This window comes from Ochotona curzoniae, unplaced genomic scaffold (assembly GCF_017591425.1).
Source record: "Ochotona curzoniae isolate NIBS_2020 unplaced genomic scaffold, NIBS_Ocur_1.0 contig_2692, whole genome shotgun sequence".
Lineage (NCBI taxonomy): Eukaryota > Metazoa > Chordata > Mammalia > Lagomorpha > Ochotonidae > Ochotona > Ochotona curzoniae.
This window is the reverse complement of record NW_024465556.1, coordinates 17,775,209-17,797,569: the sequence shown is the minus strand read 5'-3', so window position 1 is coordinate 17,797,569 and position 22,361 is coordinate 17,775,209. Positions and strand designations below refer to the sequence as shown.

General features: G+C 54.2%; 1 protein-coding gene across 22 annotated transcripts in view; it reads left to right on the top strand.

Moving 5' to 3' along the window:
• The first annotated feature begins 1,171 nt into the window (after nt 1-1,171).
• CAMK2G (calcium/calmodulin dependent protein kinase II gamma) overlaps nt 1,172-22,361 on the top strand; it is a 54,161-nt gene continuing 32,971 nt past the window's right edge. For 19 of the 22 annotated variants that reach the window (XM_040975986.1, XM_040975976.1, XM_040975981.1 and 16 more), the window contains exons 1-5: nt 1,172-1,384; nt 2,721-2,815; nt 13,237-13,296; nt 20,600-20,654; nt 21,828-21,893. In XM_040975986.1, coding sequence (XP_040831920.1) covers nt 1,320-1,384; nt 2,721-2,815; nt 13,237-13,296; nt 20,600-20,654; nt 21,828-21,893 — 341 coding nt within the window. In that variant the 5' untranslated portion in view covers nt 1,172-1,319. The remainder of the gene's footprint in view (nt 1,385-2,720; nt 2,816-13,236; nt 13,297-20,599; nt 20,655-21,827; nt 21,894-22,361) is intronic. The other 3 variants (XM_040975987.1, XM_040975984.1, XM_040975969.1) reach the window with 1 other exon arrangement.

The window sequence follows — 22,361 nt, the reverse complement described above, 5'->3', positions numbered from 1 at the left end:
GGCTGAGTATGTGGTGGTGAGCAAAGGAGACAGAGGCCTTGCCCTATTGGAGCCTATAATTTAGTGAGAAACAAATATTAAACAAATTACAACAGCAGACACAGTTCTATTTAGGTAACTGGTACTATTCTCAGTGCTTTATGTGGTTTAGCTCATTTAATGCTCATAACGCTGTGAGGTGAATACTATTATTATTTCCAATTTCAGATAAGGTGAACAGATACAGAAAGCTTAAGTGACTTGCCCAAGGTCATACAACTGGACAGCCCACAAGTCCAAGCCAGGTGGTCTGACCCAAGTTCACTCTGTAGGTGTCTACGCTCTAGTTCTACCTGTCTCTCATACCAGAAAATCTATCCTGACCAAAAAAAAAAAATTAGGAACCACAAAATAAAAAGTACAGGGGGGCAGGAGGGAGTGCTTTCTCCACCGTTCCCCCAGTCCCCAAGCAGGAAGCATTATTCGCAAATCATTCCCACCCCGTCCGTCCCTTTTCACCCTACCAACCTGAAAAAGAACATTCTCTCATTTCTAAGGTCTAGTGCAGGAAGGCACCGCCCCACCTGTATCCTTGGCCCTAGCCTGCTCTGCCTCGATGCAACCGTGCCCGGTGAGAGTCTTCCTAATGAGGGCCCTGCTTGTCCAAGCCTAGACTGTCAGCTCCACGAGGTCAGGCTGTTCGCAGCCGGCTCTGCACCAGCTGGGGACGCCTCCCGAGTGTGCAGCGTGACTCGGGCTCCTTGACCTTGGCCCGCTTTCCACTTGGTGTGAGCAGCGCAGAGGCCGGGGGGGGGGGGGTTGCCTTGGGACCCGTCTGTGGGGCCTCTCCAGAGAGCTGGATGGTGCAGACGCTCACACCGCTCCTAACACGCATACCCTTGCCCACGCATTCACGATCCCTTGCAGCGTGCGCTCCGGGTCGAGTCTCCTGGTCGCCAACCCTTTAGCTCGGCCGGCCCAGGCGGGCGGCCAGGAGCTGGGACCCTCCTCCCCCAGGCTCCCCTGCACGCCCGGCCCAGCCGGGGCGGCTCCCGGACAGGGCGGGGCAGCCGGCTGGAGGCCCCTCCCCGGGGGCGGTCCGGAGGCCGGGCGGGGGGCCGGCGAGGCTGGAGGCGGGGCGGGCGGGCGCGGGGGTGTCCCTCCCTCCCTCCCTCTCCTCTCTCTCTCTTTCTCTCTCTCTCTCTCCTCTCTCCCCGGTAAAGTCTCGCGGTGCTGCCGGGCTCAGCCCCGTCTCCTCCTCTTGCTCCCTCGGCCGGGCGGCGGTGACTGTGCACCGACGTCGGCGCGGGCTGCACCGCCGCGTCCGCCCGCCCGCCAGCATGGCCACCACCGCCACCTGCACCCGCTTCACCGACGACTACCAGCTCTTCGAGGAGCTCGGCAAGTACGGCCCGCCCGCCCGCCGCCGCCCGCCGCGGCCCCCCACCCTGCCCCCCGCCGCCGGGCGCTATGCGGCTCCTCGCCCCGCCCCCCGGCCCTGCACCGGCCGCTGCAGCGCCCCCCTCGGCCCGCCCCACCCCCAGCCTTTCCCGCCTGCTGCCTGCGGGGCCCCTCGCGTCCCCCGCTCCGTGCCCCGCAGCCCCCACTGCGCCCGGCAGCAGCTGCCCGGGCTGCTGCACCCCGCTCTGCCACGGGGACTGCAGCCCCCAGAGCGCCCCTGGGCGCCCTCCAGCCCCGCCCCTCTTGCACCCTTCCCCCGACTCCTCCTGCTCGCCACCCCCTCCCCACTCTGTTCCAGAGCTCACTCTGCACCCTGTCCCCACGTCCCACGCGCCTGGTACTCGGGACCCTCCCCAGCCCTGCAGCTTCAGACTGGCTGCGGTGCCGGGCAGTGGGGGTGCGGGGGGGGAGGTGATGTTTGGTAGACGGCCCCGCCCCCCACCCCCACCCCGCTTTTCCTCCACCACCGACCCCTGCTAATGTTGCTTCCAGGATCCCAACACCACTGCTGGGCAGCGCTGCAGCACCCCCGGCCCCTCCCCCCACCCCTGCAGTGGTCCTAGGAGCCGCGCGCCGCAGCCGCAGCATCCCCCTCCCCTCTGCACTGAGCTGGCCGCTGCAGCAGCCCCGGCCCCCCCCCAACACACAAGCATACACTCACACCCGCGGTGCCAAGCCCGGCTACTGCAGCCCCCGCCCTTCCCACTCCCACCCCAGACGTTTCTAGAGCCCCCGAGAGTGCAAGCTCCCGTTTGCCGGGGGGACGTACAGGAAAATATCCCGGGGAAAGGGCGCTATTGATGTCAGCCTCCTCTCTGTGCCCTCTCTCTGCTGTCAGTTGAGCCGGGATGCGGTGGGGTGAAGCTGGCTGTGCCTGTGCGTGCATGTGTGTGGAGGGGCAGCTGACCCCCACTGTCCCCCATGGCTGAGGGGGGTTTCTCCCCGAGTGTACCCTGTGTTTGGTCTCCTCTTACCTACGTTCAACTCTGGCTCCTGAGACGAGCTCTGTTCCCTGAGCTAGGACGCAGGGCTGTGGGGGAGATGCAGCAGGTGTGTGCTTAAGCATCGCCCACCTGCTCCTGATGGGCAGCCCCAGGCTGAGGCTGTTGCCTTGCCCAGGGCTGGAGGAGGCGTGGGAGCAAGGTGGCCTGCCACCCACATCTGTTGAGTGTCACGCCATGGTCGCTGAGCTGGGGGGTGAGTGTGGCTAGAGGTCTGAAGTATGTCCGTGTCACACTGCGCTGTTCCGTGTCCCAGTTCTTTCCCTCTTCTCCCTCCAGGGGTGCTTTCTCTGTGGTCCGCAGGTGTGTGAAGAAAACCTCCACGCAAGAGTATGCAGCCAAAATCATCAACACCAAGAAGCTGTCTGCCCGAGGTGAGTGTCCCTCCAGTTTGGCCTCTCCCTAAGGGGCTGCCTGAGGGATGGGACTCCTCAGAGAAGCTGACCCCCCAAAGTGCTGGGGGTTGTGTATGATAGTGCTTGGAAAAGAGTTGGAGTTTCAGGGTGGGTGGACTTCGAAGCAAGTTGTTGCATTGCGGAGCTGGGAGTGCTCAGGGTAGGAAAGATGAGGTGTCAGCAGGACCATGGTCCCTGTAGGCTTGAAGGAGATGGGCACGTGTGGCCTCTGTCTTTGAGGTGGTAGTGGTCACTGCAGGCCTGGCCTGGTCCCCGTGCCCCCATGGTGACTTCAGATAGAAATGCAGTAAGTGAGCAGTGCTGACAAACCCAGCCTCCCCTGCCCACCAGGCGGCAGAACAGACTCCCAAGGGAAGGAAATCTGTAAACATCAGGGGAGGCTGCGACTGGCGAGGGCTTCTCGGGAACAAATCCTGCCAGATGAACTTGATTGCTTTTTTGATCAAATTACAAAGTTGGTGGTGCAGCAAGCAGATGTAGTCTGTCCAGAGTGGAGGGTGATGATGGTTCATGGTCTGCAAATCCCAGTGGCCTGGTCTGGGCCAGAGCTATACTTACCCAGGCCTTGGAACCTCACCTGTGAACTCCTCCTTAGTACTCGAGGCTGGGAGGGTCAGGACCCATCTCTCACACCTCAAACGGATGCTCTCTGAACCTTGTGTTGGGTGCTTGCCAAGCTTACCTCACCTGATAGGTGTAGACCCAGCAGTGTGTCAAGTGCTGTGTGAACAGAGCCAGTGAGCTCGCAGGTCAGGTCCTGCAGAGCTGCAGGGTGCAGCTGAGTGACAGAGGTCTGGAGACTCAGGAAGAAATCAGGGCTGGGCACAAGGATACTACCAGTACATTAGCCAGGACAGACTGCTCTGGGGAGCATGTGGGCTTTGGCGAGTAATGGCATGGACACCTTGGGGGCAAAAGCTGTCCCAAGCACCATGAAATTCCACAGGGATGACGGGCAGGTGGCGGGGGTAGTGGTGGGGGGACTTCTGACATGTTGGCAGGTGTTCTAGAACCTGTTTAGCAGGGTCCTGGCTGCCCATTGGCTAGGGAGTCTTTCTCCATCCCACCAGCAAGGTTTTTGCTGCCTCCTACCCAGTCCCTAGCTCTTGCTCTCCATGTGTACCTTGGCTGGAAGGCTGACTTGTTTATTTTCTTTCACTCTGCGTACCTTGAGTCCAAGGCAGTGGTTGCTATAGAGATGTGTGGGTGGTCAGATGCCCTCTTCCCCTGGGGCAGGGGGCTGGTAGACATCTGCTGGCCGGCGTGGCAAGGTGCGAGAGGATGATTCAGTCTGAGGATGGATTCTCTCTGTGTCCACAATGGCCTAGGCCTGGGTGCCTCAGCAAGGAGACAGGTGTCTGCTGTCTCCAGTTGGTGATGCAATGCTTTGCTTTCCCCATCTCACCAGTGTCCTCTGACCCAGGAAGAGGGAGGAGAGACAGCTGGGAGCCAGGTTCTGGGGTGTGAGACTAGCTGGGGTGGGACACCTTGCAGCTGTCTGCCTTGGTCTTGGGCTTTTGCTGGCTGCTCCTTCCTTACCTGCCTGAACTTCCTGACCTGGTGACATTTGTGGCAATGTCCTCTTCCCTTCCTTGCCTCCTTTCAACCTTGTCCTGTCTTTCCCCCACTGGTATCTTTATTTCCTGGCCCCAACAAGATGGGATTTAATTTCCCTTTGATTTTTTTTTCCTCGAGAAGAGGATCATTGTGTAAAATCATATGCTGCAGACAGCAGCTCCCCCTCCTGAAGTTATGCCAAGACGGAGGCTCTGTGGTGTAGTGTGGGTGCCAGGTTAACTTTATGGCTGAGGCCTAGTCTTGGCAGATCGGGGTCGGAGATTTCTGAGCGCTGGTCCTGTTTCGAGGTGGCAGAGTGGGAGGGTGTTGCCTTGGAGATGGAGTTTTTAGGGGCAGGCCTGGGGGGGTGTAAGTGGGTGGCCGAGGTCCCTCCTGGGCAGGTTCTCCGTAGGGTTAAGGAGCGAAGGCCGTGGCTTGTCTGCAACCTCTCAGTTTACGCTGTATATTTTATAAAGGTGCAGCGGCTGGGACTGGGTTTCACTCGCCGCTGTCTGTCTCGGGCTCCGCAGGTGTTGGATTTCTGTGTCTGGGAATGTCATGGACCCACCAGGGTCACCTATGAAGGTCTGGAAGGGCTTGCTGTGTTTGCCGGGTACCCCTGCTTGCCTTCTGTGTGATTCTCTGTGCTGCAAGCCCAAAGAAGAGAAAAGCATCTAGAGCTTTCTCCTAAGTGTCTGTGGTGAGCTGGCCTGGGAGGCAGAGGCAGAGACCACTCCTCTGTCTTCCTGAAGCTCAGATCCCACTGGGGAGTCTTCTTTTGGGTTGTTCTCTTGTCATTGTGGTATCCAAAGCCCCCGCAGTGGTAACCAGATCACGAGGTACGGAATTCACACGGATGGGTGATGAACGCCAACTGTCTTTGTCCGCGGGTCTGGCTGGCCCCTGGCTGGCTGCCTAGTCACCGAGAATTGAGTCGCGTCACCCCAGTTGCTTCAGAACAGCCTTAGGTGTGGCGTTTGGCCTCTTACGGGGCCCATGGTTCCCAGCTCGGCTCCACCAGGCCGAAGGAGGCATTTAAAGTAGGTTTGGGTGCAGGAGTTGGTGGGCCAGGTGATGGCAATAAGTTGTTATTTTAAGACTTAAGAGCCCCCCCACCAAAGAGCCTGAGTCCTTATGTCTTTTTTTATTTTTATTTTTAAATCTCATATTCCCTTCTTATCTTTATTCATATGCATACAAATTTTCACCTCATGGAGTATAACATTTCAGATCCTCTTCTCTTTGCTTGTATCCAAAGTGTCTTCTGTGTATTGCTGCCGCTGAAGGACAAATGCCCCCTTTCTTCTACACAGTTTAGGATGTATCCTTGGAACAATTCACATCCTAAGAAACCTCTGCATTTGGGCCATTTGTCTGGATCCCAGATACTTTCACTAAGATGGATATGGGGAAGATGCCCTTGGCCTTGCTGAGAGATGCTATCAGAAGCTGTTATGAAATCTGTGATAACAGGTGTCGTATTCATTTATTTATTTAATCTGTGTACCCCATGCGACGAAATGTCTGTGAAAGCAGAATGTGAGCAGAAGCTTTCCAGTGAGGGGAGGGGTCCTGTCTGTTTCTTGACTTCTGTGCTCTGTGTCCTTGATGCAGACTAAGCAGATACGCAGAAATGATGGGTTAAGAGGACTGTGGAACCAGTTATGCTTCCTGTGGGTTTTGGGTCTCAGGAAACTCAGAATCAAGTTGCTGGAGCCCTTGGATCTCAGTGCTTGCTTGGGTTCTCCCTTTTGGATCCAGGGAGCCAGGTAGCAGGCCTTCTGGGGCTCCAGGAGGAGAGGACAGATGATAAAGAGCTGTGTGTGGGGCACAGGCAGGGTGGGAGATGGAGGAAGTTGATGTAGCTTATGTTTCTTCCTGTGTCACTAATGACCTTATGGGGACACTGCTGAGACTTCCTCTGGGCAGTGTCTGTCAGAACTCAGGTGCTAGTTGAAAAATGCAGATTCCTGGGCTCTGTCCCCTGAGATTCTGTTTCAGAAAGTCTAGGGTAGGGCCCTAGAATCTACATTTTTAGCATGTGCTCCAAGAAATTCTGTGTGGGTGGTCCATGAACCACTCTTTAAGAAATGTCCTCTCGAATCAGCAATAGCTCTTGGTACGTTCCCTGGGATTCACCAGACGCACTCAGTTCAGCCTTCTCCAGGTTGGGGTCTCTGCTGGTATGTGGCCCACTGTGGCTACAGGCTTTATATTCTGTGCCCCCAGGTTGGGGTATCTGTGTCCAAAGCTGTGGCAGGCTGAGTGGCTGGTGTTGTGGCCTGTTGGCCACCAGCAGGGTGAAGGCTGTCCCTGTCTGAGTCCAGCTGGCCCTGGAGATTGAAATGGGATCCCTCTGGATGGTGCCAGCTGCAAGGCCCCACCCCTTGGTGTTGGCCTGAGTAGCCCCCATGACATTTGTGTCCCCTGTGGTATCTCCAAGTGAGACTTTCCTGTTAAGGATCTGAGTGATGGGAGGGGGGAGGAGGGAGAGGGAGGCAGCCATGGAGGGCAGGGCAGAAGGAAGAGAAGCTCCACGGCCCTGCAGTGCTGGGCTTCAAGGAGGCGTTGAAGGGACGCTTCACTGTGCAGAACTGTTTTCCCCCTGAGGATGAAGCAGGCTAATTCCTGTTAGCAGAGAAATGGGCATCCTGCATTTAGTGATTGAACTCTCTGATTTCTCTGCCCAAGAGGATGAGGAAGCAGGGTGGAGACGTCTCCTCTGTGCCAAGGCTTCTGCTGGGTCAGTGTCATCGTGCAATCAGTGATGGGAGTCCAAGTCCCATGATACTGGCCCATCACCCTGCCCTGGGGTGGCGCCGGGAGGGGGAGAGGAGGGGAGTTGTGTGAGTGGTGCCACGCCAAAGGTTGGGAGGTGGCCCCATGCTGTAGGAGATGCCCCTGTTTTCTTGCTGCTGCTTACTCTGGTCCCTTTGTCAGAGGCTGTGCTGAAGCCATAGAGGTGAGTGGCCTAGGCTGGAGATGGGGAAGGGGAGGGTGGGTGTGGCCAGTTCCTGCCCCTGTCTCTCTGTGCTTGTGGCTCTCGGTACAGCCTTGGCAGGCTGACAAGGGCCTGATCCCATGGGTGCCAAAAGGGTGGTGACAGGAAGAGATGGGTACTTTGCACCTCTTAAGTGCTCTCTGCAGAGGGCCTTAGTCATTTGCCTGTGCCTAGACAGATTTGCCTCAGGACCAATGGGGAAAGAGAGGCCCATAATACTGGTTTGAGGATTTTGTGTTTTTGGTTTCGAGCTTTCAGTTTGCCCAGGAGTGCAACACGCTCAGACCTCAGCACTTCTCTCCCCACCGGAGCTGTTCCCTTTGAAACCTGGATTCTGGCTATTCTGTTCCCATGATGAGCCATGGCGTGTCACTCCACCCTTCTCCATCCAGGCTCCACACCATCATCAGCCTGCTGCAGCAAATCCCTCCTTGTCGCTGGCCAAGGTCCCACTCTTGTCTGTACCCATCTTTGCGGGTTTGGTGTTGGGGAGATTTCCAGCCACTCCCCCCCAACACCATCTCTACTTCCTGGGCCCTATCAGTAGCAGCAGCAGCTTCCCATCTGCTCCCCTCTTTTCTCCTCCCTCTCTCTCCCCTCCCCCCGCCCTGCTTGCTGCTGCCCTGGGAGGAGCTATTTTTAGGGGCTGCTTCCTGGGATGTTTTACTTGGGGCTGGTTACCATGAAGGAAATGTCACCAAAACAGTGGGCAAAGGCTACAGGCACCAGGAGCCCTGCCGGGGGCACCAAGAGCTTAACAGTGACCCTGTTCTGGCCCTTGAGAGTGGCCCGAGTGTCCACAAGCAGAACCTTGCCTTTTTGAGATTGTGCTAGTGACCCTCCTGGGGGATTCTCTCCATCAAAGCTAGTTTGTGAGTCTTGAGCTTTGGGATACTTCTTGGCCCCTTCTACTTTCCCTTCTTAGCTAAAGCTTCCCCTGTCCTAATACCCCAAGGCCATGGTGGGGGTCCAGCTGCCAGAGTTGAGACTGAAGAGAAAGTGGGGTTATGCTAGATAAGGGAGTCGGGTATGTATGATTCAGTCCTTGTCTCCATGTCTTCAAAGCCCTCAGCTCATCCCCAGGTGTTGGGGTGTGAAAGAATTAGAAGCGATGGCCTCTTAGTTGGTGGATACACTCTGCTCTTAGTTGGAGACTTTGCACCTTTCAAGTGAGACTGAAAGAGGAAGGGATGTGGCATCGTGGTGTCAGGGCAAGGTCAATGGGACTGTGGCTTGAGAGTCCCACTAGTCCATGGCCAAGGCTCAGGGGCATTCAGAAGCAGCTGGGGAAGGTAGATGGTGATACCAAATCCCCGTGATGTCCTTGTTTCTGCTCTTCAGAGTGCTGCCCAAGGAGGGCAGTCAGGGCCTCTGCTCCTTTGGCAAGAGGTGAGGGCAATAGAATGGAGTCCTCCCCCCCATCAGATGTCTCAAATCCAAGGGGCTGCAGGAGTCATCTTGTGAGGACTGCCAGGGACTCCAGGCACAGACCTGCACAAATATCCCTGGCAAAGTGGAGGGTGTGTTTGAATTGGAGCCGGGCAGAGTCCTAGCGTGGCTCGCTTGGCCAGTGACTGGCCATCTCTGTCCCCCACCTGTGGTGGGAGGAAGTGCCCTTGGAGTAGGCTCCTCTTATGGGGACGGAGGGGGCTCAAGGGCTGCATGTGCCCCTTGGCTGCACACTGTTGCTGTCAGCTGACTATCTGCTTCCTCTTTCTGCCTCCTGTGGTGCGGCTGGTCCTTCTCCACCGCCCTTCCTGTAAAATTGCAGCATCCTGGACCAAACCTTGAGGCACTGGGGAGGCAGGTGGGAGCAGCAAGGCTTCCAGGGATGCCTGTTTCCCAGGGCCCAGCTCCAACTTGGATGGATCATAGAGAAAGGGCCCACGTGGAGTGGGGAAAGCCAGAGCAGGACCTTGATCAGGCTGCTTTCTGCTTTCTGCTCCTGTTGCCACCTCTGCTCTTGGGGGGTGGGGTAGGGGTGGTGGGGGAACCTTGCAGAGAGGGCTGTGGTTGGAACTGGGCTGAGGGCCGGCAGGGTGGGTCTCCATGGCAGTAGCACACAGGCGGGCAGGAAGTGGCCCTGTGCAAAAGCGGGAAGTGGCTGTTGTCGAACAGGAAGGGGGGGCTGGGCTGTGGGAGGGGGTGGGGACAAGCTGGTAGAAAGGTGGGTGGGAGGAGGGTCTGTCTTGGAAGGTCCAAGCTGCTCCCTAGTGGTTACTCAAAGTAGCAGAGTCTTTACGGAAGAGGCCTAGGATGCTGAGCCTATTCCTAGTCTTGAGGACCCAGCCAGGTCAGTGGCCTGCTTTGGGATGATGGATGCTGTGTTCCTAGCGGATGCCCTTACCCCTAAGAAGGATGCTCTCCGTGCTATTACATGTGGCTGCTGCTGGAATGAAGCACTCTGTTCCCAGCCGTGGACCAGCCCCAGAGGTGACTACAGCACAGGAAGCCTGGAGGACCGAGACAGGAGACAACAGCTGGAGAGACTGGGGTGGCAGCCCGCCTGTGCGTGGCCTGGGAGGCTGGGATCGAGATTGGTTGGCAGAAACCACACGGCTCATTGAGCAGAGAGCTTCTCATGGTAGAGCGCCGCTGCCAGCCAGGCTGAGGAAGAGGAGGGATCCCTGTGGGTGGGTCCCCTAGGGCTGTCTTCCCTCTGAGGAGCTCCTGTGGCTCACCTTCACCTGCCAGCTGCAGACACGGGTGGGTCCCATAAGGCAGGGCTGGAGTGTCTCGCTCACACTGGGTCTGGCCACGAAGGACCTCATCAGCCTGGACACCTCTAAAAGGGCATTGGAGACTGCATGTGCTCAGGCGGAGGAGAGAGCATGTCTGTCTCTCTTGATGTCCCTGGGGCTCAGCCCAGGACACCTTGTTTGTTTCACCTGATGGGAGCCCTCGGAAAGGAGGCTCTTGGTGTGTGCCGGGCAGCATGCAAAGCCCTGTGTCCACATTACTTCATTCAGCCTCAGCTCTTGCTGTCTCTGTTGAAACTGTGGAGATTCTTGGCCTGAGATCTGCACCTGGCTCATGTGCTCACTCTTTGCAGGTGAGAGTCAATTATTGCCTCCTTGCTGGGGTCTTCCCCATCCTCGCTTTGTCAGTTCCCAGGCCCTTCCTGCCCTGCCTGATTTTCCGCCTCCTGTTGTCCCCTCCTTGCTTGTGGCCCGACTAGCTCCCTGAGGGCAGGCACTGTTGTCTGTTTCTTTTCCTACTCTCGCCCCGGCAGCTCCATCAGCAGTGCTTGTTGCAACCTGGAACCCAGTAAAATACTTTTTTAAATGATGAATGCGGCTCAGGTGTGTTTAATAACTTGCTGGATGTGGCAGAACTGGACTCCGTCTGGGGCTATCTGACTCCAACGCTGATATGTTAATTGCTGTGCCGCATGGCTGAGAATCAGAGCAAGAACCAAGGCGCAGCTCCCAAGTTCACTGAAGATGTGGACCTTGTCTGGGATTTGGGGTCCCAGATCCTTGGAGTTAGGGTTGAAGTCGGTGACTAATGAGGCACTCTGGACTTTGGGTAGCTCCTTCGAGGAGCAGGAGCCTGAGACCATGTCTCTCTTCTCTCTACTCCAAGCCACTGGAAAAGCCAGAGTGTCCTTATTTTTAGTGCTGTTGTTGCTGTTGTGGGACTGTAACCATTAGCCAGTAAGAGACTTAAGGAAGGAGATAAACATTAATCTCTGGGCCTTCCCTTCAGCTGCCATGTCTGCATTGCAAGATGCTGTTTTGCACCTGCCTGGGCAACTGAGCCCAAGAACTGTGTGGTGAGAGTAGCGAGGTGGACAGTTAGACCCTGCCAGCAAGTAAGCTGCAGTATGGTCCAGCCTAGCACAACCCCTGCATCTTTAGCCCCAGGGGCTAGGAGAAAACCGGGGCTGCCTGACATCTGGCCAGATCTGGAAAAAGCAAGCCTCCCACCCACCAGGCAAAGTGATAGCTGCTTCATCCAGTGCCCCAGCTTCTGGAGGTCCCTGGCCACATCCCTGTGTCTGAGACTGAAGGATACAAGGCAGTATGGGAGCTGGGGTTCCCTGGGGTTCTTCTGGCTGCATCCCAGTCAGTGGTCATGGACCCACATGGAAGAAAAGGAAGAAAGGCTGACCCAGATCCCCGGGCAGCTGCGATGGATTAGCTGGGCCGCAGGAACTAATCTCTGCCGTCCCCACCTCCTTCCACAAAGAGCTGTCGCTAGAGGGAGAGTTTAGGACCAAGCTTCGGGTGCTTGGAGAAAACGATACTTGCAAGTTCTTTCTCATTTGAAATCCCTGCATTATCTCAGACTCACGGGTCAAGGTTTGAGTCCCAGTGCTGTCCCTTTTCTGCTGTGGATCCTCCAACAAGTTATTCACTTCTCTGGGCCTCATTTTACAGCTCTCCATCTGTGAAATGGAAATGATTGTAGCATTTTGGGTTATTGTGAGGACCGTGGGAGGCTTTATGGAGCAAGGTGTAGGGGGTGTGGAGAAAGCACTGACAAGGAAGCCAGGGGTCTCTTGGCAGATGTGCATGAAGAAACCCTGGCTGGGTCTGGAGAGGTCAGGATGCAATAGATGGATTCTGCGCCTTCCCCACCCTGCCCCAAGCCTGGAGTCCTAATTGACAGTCTTGCTTTTCTTTATCTGCTTACCATAGCACGGTGGTTGAGAGAGAGGACTCCAGGCCCAGACCCCCTGCATCCACCTCCCATCCATGTTACTGTGTGCCGGCTGCTTTTCTTCAACCTCAGTTTGCTGGTTTGTGTTGTAATAGAGCTAATGAGACCCCAGCTCTGCAGCCTCTAGTGAAGGTGAAATAGGAAGATTCTTGCCTCTGCCTGGATATAGGAAATGCTTAGTGAATGAGAGTGATCCTTACCACTGCTGTTACAGATAAGCCCTAATTAAGCCCCTGTTTGTAGAAGGAATTCTACCAAAGTACTGGTTTAGAAAGCCCCTCTTGCCAGCCCCCTGTGCCTTAATAAGTTTATGACCAAAAGACAACTGGTGGAATATAATGTGAAGGTCAGGGGAAATGGTGGGATATCGGAGAGTGATTGGAGGGCAAGCCACCCCAGGGAGGACTCAGCTGAAGAAGGTGACTTTGGGCAAGTTTCCAGCCAGGAGAGGCGGGGCTGGAGAACAGGGAAGGCTTCCTGGCCTCTGGGTTTGAGTAACGTCCTCTCTTTCTACTTCCTGGAGCTCCACTTTCCTGAGGAAGGAACTGACCCCTGGAGTGCCTCACTGTAGACCTGGGGTAGCACAGATTCTGGTCACTGCATTAAAACCCAGCATAATTCCAGAGCCCAAAGGCAAAGAAGTTAGAGCCCTCGCTGGTGGTAGGTGGCCAAGAGGCTCATGCAGAGAGGCAGGATGTGTGTCCTGGTTTCATTTCGTGGGAGTCAGGATCGTGCCTATCTCATACAGTTGTTAAAAGATATGTCTGCCTGATGCAAAAGCAAGCTCTCCACAGATGTCTGTTCTATACACCGTCCTCTTCATCACCCACACCTTAGTAGTCAAGGTTATTTTTTAGGGCTGCTTTGAGGGCCAGAGGAGAGGATACTGGCAAGGCTGCCAGCATTTTCATGGTCCTGTGTTAGGCTACATACAGCTTAGCTGGGTTTCAAACCCAGTTCTGACACCAGTTGAGGTGCTCAACCCCTCAGAATTTGTCCTTATATCTGGAAAAAGTGCTCAGAATCACTGCATCCAGGAAGCAAATTTTCTGGAAGCACAGGGTTAGTGTCTAACAATTGAAAGATTGTGGAGTGCCAGCTGACCACAAATCAAGTGGATGGTTGATGGCTTTTGTTCCCTGTCTCCTACTTTTAGATCACCAGAAGCTAGAACGTGAGGCCCGGATATGCCGACTTCTGAAACATCCCAACATCGGTGAGTGCAGCCCCCACGCTCCCCTCTCCACACCCACAGAGTATTCTGTAGGTATACTACAGAGGGTGGATGGAACAGACGCCTGCTCTTTTTGTGTGTGGAGTCATGTCTGTCTGGGGCAGCAGCTGTGTCTCTGAATTCTAGCACATTCCAGCTTAGGGACAGGAGGCGTCCGAGTGGGTTTCACACTTACTTTCTTCATTTTCCTGCCTCCTTTGGGCTCAAGTCCACAGTCCGCAATGTGTGAGTTCCAGGCTAGAGGCCTGCCAGTGCCCTCCCTCTCCAGGAGTGCTAGTCATGCCACTGTGAAAGGGTCAAGATTCTGTTTCTGAACCTGAAAGACTTTTGTTCCCGGTGCGGTGTCGCGCATCCTCTTGGGGTTTCCATGGTGTTCCTGATTGCACTGCCCAGAGCCAGGAGAGTGAGCTGCCTGCCTGCCCGGCTTCTCTGGAGAAGGGGTGACAGGAGCCACTCAGATGGGGAAGGAAAAAGAAATGAAAAGGATTTCTCCCTGCTCCCACCCTGACTGGGGGACAAGAGCACATTGTTGGTTGTTCTAAAGCTTGGGGAGGTTTGCCTGCCCCAGCCCACTGCAGCTTGGTTTTGACATTGTTCTGTGGCAGGCGTCTTTGCCAAAAGCATTGGCTCTGATCTGGTGTTCCTCGCAGAAGGGACAGAAGCTGCTCGCTGCAGTGTCTGAGCAAAATCCCCAGTGCTGCTTTGAGACAGAGCAGGGAGCATCTCCTAGGTTTTCCCTGAAAGCCCTGAGTCATCACAAAAGGCAGCACATGTCCCATGCGCCTCGGGCATGGCCTAAATATCAGGGTTCCCACAGTGCCCCGGAGGCTGCCTCGCTCTGCTTTGCCGGCCGCCACGACAGCCTGGCGACTTGCTGGAGCTTGCTGCGCCTTCTAGGGTCCCCCAGCCTCTAGCTTGCCAGCTCTGGGGCTGGGACCTTGGCCATGAGCTCTTACCTACTCCAGCCCATGGGCAGAGGAGCAGTCTGGAGGCAACCAGAACTACAGCCGTGCAGGGCTTTACAGATCGCAATCAGCGGCTTGGATTCCAGCCAGAGCAGATTGGCACAGCCAGCGCTCTGCTCTGCCCGGTGCAGGGCGCTCCCCAGAGCCATCCAGCACTTCTCAGCTGGCAGGTCCTGGCTCTAGAACTGCTGATCCTGGGTGGTCTCTTCACCTGAAAACAGCACAGTGGGAGCCAACAGGTTGCCTTCAGTAGGAGAGAGCCAATTGAGAGAAACACCTAGAACGACAGTCACAGATTCAGGCATGTTTGGTTTGGCTGACTCAGTGGTCTAAAAATATTTTTATTATTTGCCAATATTTGCAACTGAGATTTCTCGTTTTGGAAAAAAAAAAAATCTGTTTCGCAGCCTTTTCAGCTCTCAAGGCTCAGCTCTGCTGAGCCACTCCTGTGCCTGCCCAGCATCGGTGGTTGCCCCCTTTGTTGTACTGGCTGCTGGCCTGCCACTCCCTATTGTCCCATGCTTGCCTACCTGGCTGCCCTGTAGGCTTTGTGAGCTTCTGACATCTGACCAGAAACCCCAGAACTGTGAGAAAAAAAAGCATGTGGGGGAACACAAAGAACACTCACCAGCACAAAACCATTCTGGCATGCCAGCCCCAGGTGTCAGGGTCTGAAGACAAACCTCCTTCCTTTACGCCTCTTGTGAACGACAGACAACAGCAACGAGTTGTCCTTAAGGGGGCGAGCAAGGTGTAAAGGGATGATGATGCTGGAGGCAGGACCGTGCTTGCATCACCTGCCACGGAGCTGCAGCTGACCAAGAGATCAGAGTCGAATGAAGACAGGAACAGGAAGGACACAAATGGGGTTCCAGCTGGAAAAGCCCTGCCTTAAGAGAACGTATTTCTAGGGTGAAATGTAAACTTCCTGACTTCTTGGGCTTAATGTGATAACCTTTTCTTTTTCCCAGCTCAGCATAAAGGCAGATAAGGGACCATCTAACCCAACCTTTTGTGTTGTTGGAAAGCTAGAAAGACCTGGGAAAGGCCAGACATGGCATAGTCACTTTTATTGAGACACCTAGAACTGGGCTGCTGTTTTGTGACCTCCCCCAGGTCCTAAAGGACATTGGGCTGGGGCAAGCAGAGGGAAGGGCAAGCCAGACTGTGTGCTGGAAATGCTGGCTGGCCGGGCTCTCTGGCTCTGGTGGGAACCAGGGCTCTTAGAGATGTGGCAAAGCTGTGGGTGCAGGAGGTGGGGGTTGCCATGGTTCCGGGCCTGGCTGGTGGCAGAAGAGGAGGCAATTTTGTTGCCCTAATTCACTATCCCTCTCCTCCTGCTCCATCTTTTCAAAGCTGTGGCCCCTTTGGCTCTGGGTTCGTTAACTCCATCCTAAGAGGAGATCAGACCTAGAATGGCACATTCATTAGGAAGGGAGCAGAGAACGGAGAACATCTTGTCAAGCTCTGGTTACTGTCAGACTTGGGGGCGCTTGAATTTGGAAGGTTACTTGGTGCCAGAAGCCAGCCCCCCACCCCTGTTTTAGTTGGCTTCCCCCCCACCCCCGTGCTAATAGCTATTCTGTCACAGATGTTAAAATCCTGTTGAACCCTGTTGTAAGCTGTGAGATTTGGGTAATGATGCTGTGTCAGTGTAAGCTCTCATCCTTGTCAAGGTACCACGCTGGTGTGGGATGTTGACAGTAGGGGAGGCTGTGTGTGTGTGTGGACAGTGGCTATAGGGTGGGTATGTGGGAACTCTGCATTCTTCACTCAGTTTTTGCTAGGCACCAAAGACTGCTCAAAAAAAAAAAAAAAAAGTAAAGTTGATGGCTGAAGAGCAATCAGACAAGTGCCTGTTGGGTGTGAGGCACTTGGCTAAATTCAGAGTAGCCCTGGACGAGGCGAGGAGCGAGCAGCATCGCTGACTGAGCTGAGTGCCTCCTGCCTGGGATCCACTGGCTCCCTGCTCTCAATTCCTCTAATGAATAGAGTCTGTCTTCTTTCGTGCTGAGCGGCCCCAGCAGTTTCGATCACAGTCTAGCATTGTGGTTTAGAGCAGCACTTTTCAAACTTTTATGTGCTGGTGAATCAGCCAGGGAGTGTGTCAAAATTCAGATTCTGAGTCATTGGATCTCCAGGTGATGCTGCCACTGCTGGCCTGTAGTCCAAGGTCCCTTCTCAGAGAGGACAAGGTTTGTGGCTGTAGAGGCATAGACCGGAGGCTTTACTTTGGGATTTCCTGGTTGGTAGCTGAGACTGTCGGTGAGTTATTGGACTCATCTTGTCATCCGGACCCCTCGGTGAGATTGTTGTAGGAGGGTTTGGCAAGATAGTTGAAGATGCCGTCTCCAAAGTGTTAGGTCTGAGACCTCAGCCCTGACTCTGCTGTTCAAACCAGGCTGCCCTTCACCTTGGCTAGCAGGTATTCAGCCAACATTAAGTGTGGCAGAAAGGTGGGAGGAGAGTTTGAGGACCTGGCATAGCAGGCTCCTGGGGGTGGGAGCGGGACAACAGACTCAGGCCCCACAAACTTCCCTGGGTTATTGCCCCATGGTGGTGTTAACAGTGACAATTTTGTGTGTGTGTGTGTGCTTTTCTCTGTTGGTTAAAATGTTGTTGGGTGGTTTTCTTTCTTTCTTTCTTTCTTTTTTTTTTTTTTAAGAACTAGAAAGAACCATGGCATTTAAGCTTGACTTTGAAGGTATGAAATATCAAAAAAGGTACTTTGGTGTTTTGGCAAGCCCTTTTTCTTCCCCGGTTTTTAAGGAACAATAATTAGGCGTAACGCCAACATGCAGCAAATGCTTACTACTCCTTTTCCTGGATCTTCCCGTCTGCAGCCTTCATGCCAGATTCTTCACTATGTCAGATTATTTTATCTCATGCTTCTCTGGTTCTCTTGCTGTCTGCTTCAACACCAGTGGTGCATGGTGATGTACTTGTGCAGCCACTGGTCTCAAGTCCGTGGTGGCAGGGCCAGGCTCCTAGCCAGTGTCTGGGGAGCTACTTAATAGACACTGTCTCGGCAGTCATGGTGGCCAGGGCTGCTGCTGGGGCCCCAGAGAGCTCCTTTGCTTAAGAGCCTGGAGAAAGTGGCTCACCGCTGAGTGAGCAGTGTGAGCAGTTGGGATGTCGGCTCGTCTGGACTTCAAGTCCCAGTTCTGGACATGTTTCTTATAGAGCCTCTTTCAGGTTCTTCTCCTGCCAGGCAGGGACATTTCTTGTCAGTTGTGACCCTGCACATGAGGCAAACAGGACAACAGCAAAGTCAGGTATCTCCTCTTGTCCTCCGCTTGCTGTTCATTTTCTTTACAAGTTAAAACAAAAAAGATAGCCGTGGTCATGTTCAGATGCACACCCCTTCCTTGTCTTGGCCGGTGGTGGCTCGGGTGCCTTGCTCTGGGCCCACATCAAAGCCCTTCCCTTGGCTGGGTAGCCTGGAAGGATTAGCTTCCTCTGCTACTCCCGCTCTTCCAGTTTCCCCTCTCTGGCTTCCTCCCACTTGGGCTCTGTGTGTGGCCTCTCTGGAGAAGGGCGAGGGAATGCAGTGGCTGTGTTGTCTGGGGCGTGGAGTGGGTACCTGTACCTCTTGTTGCATTCCCAGTCATGCTGTATCTGGCTGGCAGCTTGGCAGAGGGATGGGGTCCAGGTGAGACAGGGCTGAAAAGCCAGACAGAGCCAGGTGGAGCCAGCAGCTGCACTGCCCTGGAGTGGTTTTAAGTGTGCTACCTGCTGTCCTGTCAGTTCACCATGCCACGGCTGTTAGTCACCTCCCTAATGAAGCCAGTCTTTGGCTTCTGGGACAGCTGATTTCCAGGGGATTATTTGTGTTACACACTTTAATGCTTTTTAATAGCAAATTTTTAATTAAATGGAAAGTCCTTTAAGAGGCGAGGGAGCAGCAGCCGCAGCAGGACTCAGAAAGAGGCACCTGCTGAGCCTGAGAAGCGTAAGTCAGGAGGGGGTGGTCAGACTGCGAGGAGACACAAGTCAGTGGACCTGGATTCATTGGACACGAGGGCAACAGGGGTCTGGCTGTTGCTCCTTCGCTCCTGCGTCCTATCCTTAAAGCCTCCTCTCTCGGCCCATGGAGGCCTAAGCTCGTTTGCCTAAGTCTAGGCAAGAGCAGCTGGAAGAGAAAGGAGATTGAAAGTTCCACCTGCCTGTGATTGCTTTTGTAAATTGGTTGGGGTGGGACTCTAGGGTTGAGAACCAGAGCTGATCGAGTGAGGTGGACTGTGTTGTGTGCCGGTGGCAACGCAGCAGCAGCAGGCCCTAGCCCAGCTCTGGGCAGCCTCTGGGCCCTCCTTTGCCAAGTGAGGAGAACAGCCGGCTGGGAATAGGGGGTGGCTGGGTCAGGCATTTTGTATGCTGTCTGATCTTGTTTGGTGGGGAGTGGAGTTGGAGAAGGGCTTCAGCTCCAAAGGAGAGCTCTGAACCTGAAGATGGATGCAGCCCTGGGCCTACCTAGGAAGATATACAGTGGACTTCACTGTACCCAAGCCCTCCAGGCATTCCTGAGGTGCTCCTGTATCCGCTGAGGGTAGGAGCAAAGGTCCAATGGAAGTTGAGCTTTCTGGAAGACAGAGAGTTCAGGAGAGGGGAAGGATGGGCACTGGGAAGAGGGCGAGTCCTGTTTGCATCTGGATGGTACTCAAGGTTTGACCTTTGACCTAAAGGTGTCTGTGGGGAGAAGCTTGGAGAGGAGAGTTTGGCAGACCCTGGCATGGAGGTAGGGATGTCACGGGTCATTTCTCTCGGTTGGTGGATTGTGCTCGTCTCCTCCCAGGAGGAGGCTGTTGCTGATGTTGTGTGTACATCTCCTAGGCCCCCTTGCTGTGGTACGTAGGTGTGTAGGCTGACTCACATCTCACTGCGAGCAGTGATGTGGAGCAGTCTTGCTCTCACAGAGCCCTGGTCTGACATCTGAACGCAGCACTTAGAAACTCTTCGACCTTCTAAGGCAGAGACTTTCTGGCTCAGAACCTCCAGTGTCCTCGGAGAAGTGGGAGCCACATTCATCTCAGGGTGATTGAAAAAAAATGTAGTCAGGGCCCAGTGAAATGGTGTAGCAGGTGAAGCCACCAACAGCAGCAGTTGGCACCAGTTCAGTCCTGGCTGCTCCACTTCCCCTCCAGCTACCTGCTAATAGCCTGGCAAAAGCAGTGTTGGATGGCACAAGTGCATGGGCACTTGCTTCCCCCATGGGAGACCAGAAGAAGCTCCTGACCTCGCCCTGGCCATTGCAGCCATCTGGGGAGTGAACCAGTATGTGAAAGATGTCTTATCTCTCTCTCTGTTTCTCCCTCCGCCTATGCAACCCTGATTTACAAGCAAATAAATTCCTTATTAATACATAAATAATAGTCAACTCTTCAAAGGGAAGCACCATATCCTCTATCCCCCAGGGTCCTTCCACCTAGCATCAGGTCCAGGATGCAGTCGGCTGTTGGACAGTGCTGTGGGATGAATAATGTACACCAGGAGCCTAAGACAAAGCCTAGCCGGTAGAAAGCGTTCTAGAACCTGCCCTTGCCCTCATCGCCTGAATGGATAAGTGGTTTGCTGAGCTCCTGAATGTTGGTTGGTTCTCTGTGCTTCCTGCCGGCCTTGGCCTCCCCCACCTTCTTCTTCCTCTTTGTTCTGCTCTTGCCATTTGCTCCTCAGAAAGGGCCCTCAGTTTCCCATTTTGGCATTCTTCGTTCCCTGCCCCCCCCCCCCCCCCGCCTTCGAGGGCATGAATGGGATCTCCCTGTGGCTAACCATCATGCATCAGATCCCAGGGCCACCTTCTCTGGCTCTAGTCTCTCTGGGAAGGGTCCTGCTTTTCTCCAGATTGACTTTATTTTTCATTTTAAAAATTATTACTATTGTTTTTATTTGAAAGGTCTTGAGGGGAGAGAGAGTTTAAAAAAAAATATCTCCCATCTACTGTTTCACTTCCCAAATGCCTTCAACAGTCGTAACTGGGCCAAGCCAAAGCCAGGAAGCTGGAACTCGGTCTGTAGGTGCTGTTGAGCCATCTCTGCTGCCTTCCAGGATGTGCGGGAGCAGGAAGCTGGAAGTGACGGCAGAGCTGAGACTAGAACCCAAGGCCTTCTGCTGAGGGATGCAGACATCACATCCCCCAGATGGTGCTGCGCCTTGGCTCTTGAGCCCCAGAGCTCCTAGCTATGGCATCAGTCACCTGTGGAGTTTTGAGGGTGCACTCTTTGACTCCATGGTGACATAACCTGGAACTGGGTTGCTGGAGAGAAGAGTAGGGTTTCCATATTTCTTCTCTTTGCTAATCTCTGTCCCCATCTCCTCTCTTGCAGTGCGCCTCCATGACAGTATTTCTGAAGAAGGGTTTCACTACCTCGTGTTCGACCTGTAAGTGCCATGTCTGAGGGCCCGGGTGGCCTTTCTTTCCTGCTGGCTGGGACGGAGGCTGGGGTGGAGGCCTGCCGGGGGTCTGCAGTCTCTACTGAGGCTTCTGTTCTGTGCCTGGAGGTGATGGGGCAGAGGCTGCTGTGCTCTCTCCAGTCTCCCACAGGACTCCAAAACTTTTTTGATCCACCCCTCCACCCCTCCACCCCTCCACCTCTCTTGCTGTCCTTCCTGAAGGAATAAAACACAGCTCTGTGTGAGTTTGAAAATTCCAGGAGAGAGAAGGTAGTTTTATTAGTTGGGATGCAGGCTCTCGGGTCTCACCTGTACTGTGAATTGTGACCTTATATCTTACTAGAGGCTCTTCAGGCCTGGAGATGTCTTGCTGCCCCCCTCTCCATCCCCACCCCTCCAGCCCCGAGTCTCCTCGGGATGGGGTCTCTGTGTCCTTGATCTCATTAGCCTTCAGCTTCAGTACGAGGTCTGCCCTGCCTGGACTGCTCTATTTTTAGTGCTCCTGTTGGTGTGAAAGCTCTGACTTTCTGGGTAGGTCAGTTATTTTATCTCCAACCCTACATTATTAGCTTATCTGTGGGTTCTAGAAACCGAGAACCGCAGGAAGGGAGGGCTTGTGATACCCCAAGAAGTAGTCCCGTGCCATTGATGGATTCACCCAGTTCATGTAAAATCACACTGTGATAAAACTGGGCATGACTTTCAATTTTTTTTTTTTGGACCAAACAAAATATATCACTTTTTGTAAATTTTTAATTATTTAAATTTATCTGAGAGACAGAAAGAGTGTGCCCCCATCCGCTGGTTCATTCCCTAGATGTCTCCCATGACCCCGCACTGTGGCCAAAGCGGGGGAGCAAGAAACCCAATCTAGGTGTCCCATGTGGATGGTAGGAATCCAACCATGTGGCCCATTCCTGCTGCCTCCCAGCACATCAGCAGGAAGCTGACATCAGGAGGTGGAGCTGGGAATAGAAGCAGTGTAGGATACGAGCACTTGAATGCCGGGCCAAACAGCAGCCCCTCAACTAATCTTTTATTTCTGTTTTTCCATAAACTTTTTGAAGTTGACATTTCTCTCTATTCCTTGCGACTCCATCACTGTTGGACACCAGCCGAGGGGCCCAGCCTCCCCTGATCCTCCTTTTCTGTTGGTTACAGCGTCACTGGCGGGGAGCTATTTGAAGACATCGTGGCGAGAGAGTACTACAGCGAGGCCGATGCCAGGTGAGATGAAGGCACCGTTGTTCAGGTGCGGCTGTGTAGTTTAGGATTGAAGTGAGTCTCGGCCCCCGTAGGGGGCCAACACCGGGCCTGTTCAGATCATCTTTGGGGAAGATCAGAAGAACTCGGGTTGGACAAGCTCTGTAGAGCTGGGTGAAGGCTGTGTTCCAGGAGTGATAGAAGTTACAACTGCTACACTCCCAGATCTTTTTATCTTTTTAAGCTCTTATGAATTTCATTCATTCCTTCCCCCCCAGCATAGCTGCTTGTTGCACTAGCTTGAAATGAGCATAACCAGGGGCCCTCTCCCCCTGCTTTCTCTCCTTAAATTCTAATAGGTGCAAGTTACTGGGTTGAAGGCTTAGGGTATTCAAAGATAGAGAAACTGTGATTTCTATTCCTAAATGGTGTCAAATTCTAGGAAAATAATCCAACTGGGATGCCTCCTGGGGAGCCTTCCACCTCTATTTC